General features: G+C 37.8%; 1 protein-coding gene across 1 annotated transcript; it reads right to left on the bottom strand.

Annotated features, from left to right (window-relative positions):
• Positions 1-725: 725 nt before the first annotated feature.
• LOC126733511 (testis-specific serine/threonine-protein kinase 3-like) lies at positions 726-2488 on the bottom strand. Its single transcript, XM_050436831.1, has 5 exons — positions 2214-2488; positions 1989-2158; positions 1417-1840; positions 1021-1203; positions 726-965 (listed from the first exon to the last, which is right to left on the bottom strand). The coding sequence occupies exons 1-5, from the start codon at positions 2379-2381 to the stop codon at positions 741-743; spliced, it is 1170 nt and encodes a 389-aa protein (XP_050292788.1). The 5' UTR covers positions 2382-2488; the 3' UTR covers positions 726-740.
• Between the last annotated feature and the right edge of the window lie 326 nt (positions 2489-2814).

The following is a 2814-nucleotide window of genomic DNA, read 5'->3' as shown; positions in this document are numbered from 1 at the left end:
TTTCTTTTCCTCTATTCGTTTTCTCCTTGCGATTGCTGTTTTTATTTTAAATGCTATGAAGTTTTCAGTAAATTTCTTTTGCATATAGGAAACGCTTCTTTCTTTTCTTTAATTACCTCTGAGGCATTGTCTGTCTACCAGGGGTGACAGAGAAGTTCTTGTTGAAATATATTGTTAAGCTGTTTCGAGAATGAAGGATTTTATTTGACTAAACTAATCCACTGTATGAATGTTGTTTTCTAATACTTGCGTTTCTGCCAGTCAGCTTTTTTCAGTTTAAGCCCTCTAAAAAGACGAGGAAAGGATTAAGAAACTCTTTTTCTTCGGCTAAACTAGAAGACTTATTTTTAACAGTACTGATATAAACAATTAAAAGTAATGGCTGACAATGGCTTCTATAATGTTTATCATGTATAAAAACGGTCAAATGATTGGAAGTAGGCACATCAAATCTTTAGAGGATTTACAACTTATTTTTAACATAATTTGCCTCAAAATTTAACCTCATTTATCGCTTTCGCTGAATAAAAACTTCCTATTCACCATCCAACAGATTAACTTAATGATCATGCCAGTGGCATATGATAACACCAATAACAGAAAAATCGTGCAGGAAATACTTAACTATACAATGTAACTATACAATTGGCATAGTCACAAACTGTTAGTGGTGGTGGGATTGTAAAGGCTTTTGGATTACCAATATTTAAAAAAACTTCAAAGCATTTAAAGAGACAAATTTATTTAGAAGATTTTCTAGTTTTGCCTCCGCTAGTGCCTCCCTTATCTTCTCCCTTGTCGTCGTCGAGGGGCAAAAACTCCGCAATAACCGACTGTTCTTCATCAGTACTGTCCCTCCTTGCTCCTCTTGGTCTCGCCTTCGCCTCCAACTCCTTTTTCGTAATCAGGTTGGGAGGAACCAACGTGTCTGGATCAACTGAAAGCCGTCTATCATCGTCGGACTCCTGAAAGTGACGTAATTTTAAGACAATTTTTAAAATCAATTTAAGACTAATTTACTGAAAGACTGGATTTTCGACTACCGCTACCACCAGCATCCTCTTCGTAAATAAACCAGGAATCCTGCTTAATCCCGGCAATTCTTATTCGACTTTTTAATGGTGCGAGAATTTTATTAATTAATGATTTGCAACTGCTAGAGACTTTTGGTTCTTTGGGAAACACCACCTTGCTTGACACTTGCTACAAGAGAAAAGGATCAGTAAGTAGACATACAAAGCTTCTTGAAGGAACGTTTAAACGTTTATCAGCTTACAGCTTACTAGTAGATCTTATGGAGTATCTTTAATATCGTCCTATATTCAATTTAGAGGCAAAACTTTGATTCATACCTTTCATTTGGCAGATCTTGTTTAACCATAACCTTCAACTTATTGCTACCACACCAAAGCTTACCTTAATTAATTCCTTATAATTGCTATCGTCGAATGGTAGTCTACCGAAAACCATGGCGAACAGGACCACGCCCATCGACCATATGTCTGCGTATTGCGGCTGATAAGGTATTCCCCGCAAAATTTCTGGTGAGGCATAGGCATAGCTACCGCAAAACGTCTCGCTTAGGATAGGTTGACCATTTTTCGGTTTCATTTGGCCTCGGGCGAACCCAAAATCCGAAAGTTTTATGTTCCACCCATCGTCCATTAACATATTCTCGCATTTTATATCTCTGTGAACCACACCCCGATCGTGGCAGTACTCCAATGCGTTCGTCAGTTGTCTGAACCATTTTCTCGAGCGCGTCTCGTCGATGTACTGATCTTTCCTAATGATGTCCAGGAGGCTCCCGTTTTCAGCAAACTCCATTATGATGTAGACCCTTAAAGAAACTGTAATTTTAGTTGTTTGTAGATTATCGCTTTAAATGTAATTTCTTATATAAATATCAGAGGGGATTAAGCTCGAATTAAAGTATGTAAAAACCTTAAAAATTCTAAAATGATGGCTTGAGTAAGCATATAACTTACCTATGAGTTGTTTCTATAGCCTGTAAGAACCTGATTAAATTAGGATGTCTTAAGCCTTTAACTACTTCGATTTCTCTCGGTAAAAACTTTTTTAGGTAATCGGCCGGTGCTGAAAACTTGCTTACTATCTTAATCGCTACATTTCCTTCATGCCTATCGCTGTGCGCCATCTAAAAACCTTGACTTAGATACCAAGTTTTAACCGCATAGTTCACACTGACTTACTCGAACCGTAGCATAAGATCCTGTGCCGATTGTTTTGCCCAAATAATAACCGTGACTTTCTAATACGGTTGGTTTTTTATCGGCCTTTGAATCGGCCGTAGAAGGTTGAACGGCATGAGCATTCTCAGCAGTTGGTGGCTGATGAACACTACTAACAGGGGAAGGCATGTTTTCGTCTCTTCAATGAACATTTTACAGGGAATTTATTAAAAACATGATATTTTGAATGATTCCGAGTTTATATCAAAATGACGTGAAGGATGATGACGTCAGGTGAGTATTTGATACCTTGATATAATGTTCGAAGAGTCATAAAACACCGTTAACAAGAAGTGTGACTTCACGACGTAATTATTTTTCCAGATGTGATGGTCGTATGGTGAGAAAACAGGAAGACAAGTGGGCTTCTTATGTATATCCGAGTGTTATGCTGCTCCACCTATTCGATTAATGCCTTTCGTGAATTTAGAACACATGGGGCACCTCATCTATGCTACTATAGCTGATGCGACTTAGAAATTCGGATTGTTCTTCTTGTTCAAATGCCATTTCTTCTCATTTGGCAATTATTTGGGCACGTCTTTTTTGATTCTGCGCCCAA

This window comes from Anthonomus grandis, chromosome 2 (assembly GCF_022605725.1).
Source record: "Anthonomus grandis grandis chromosome 2, icAntGran1.3, whole genome shotgun sequence".
NCBI classification, from domain to species: domain Eukaryota; kingdom Metazoa; phylum Arthropoda; class Insecta; order Coleoptera; family Curculionidae; genus Anthonomus; species Anthonomus grandis.
This window is presented reverse-complemented; position numbering and strand designations above follow the sequence as displayed.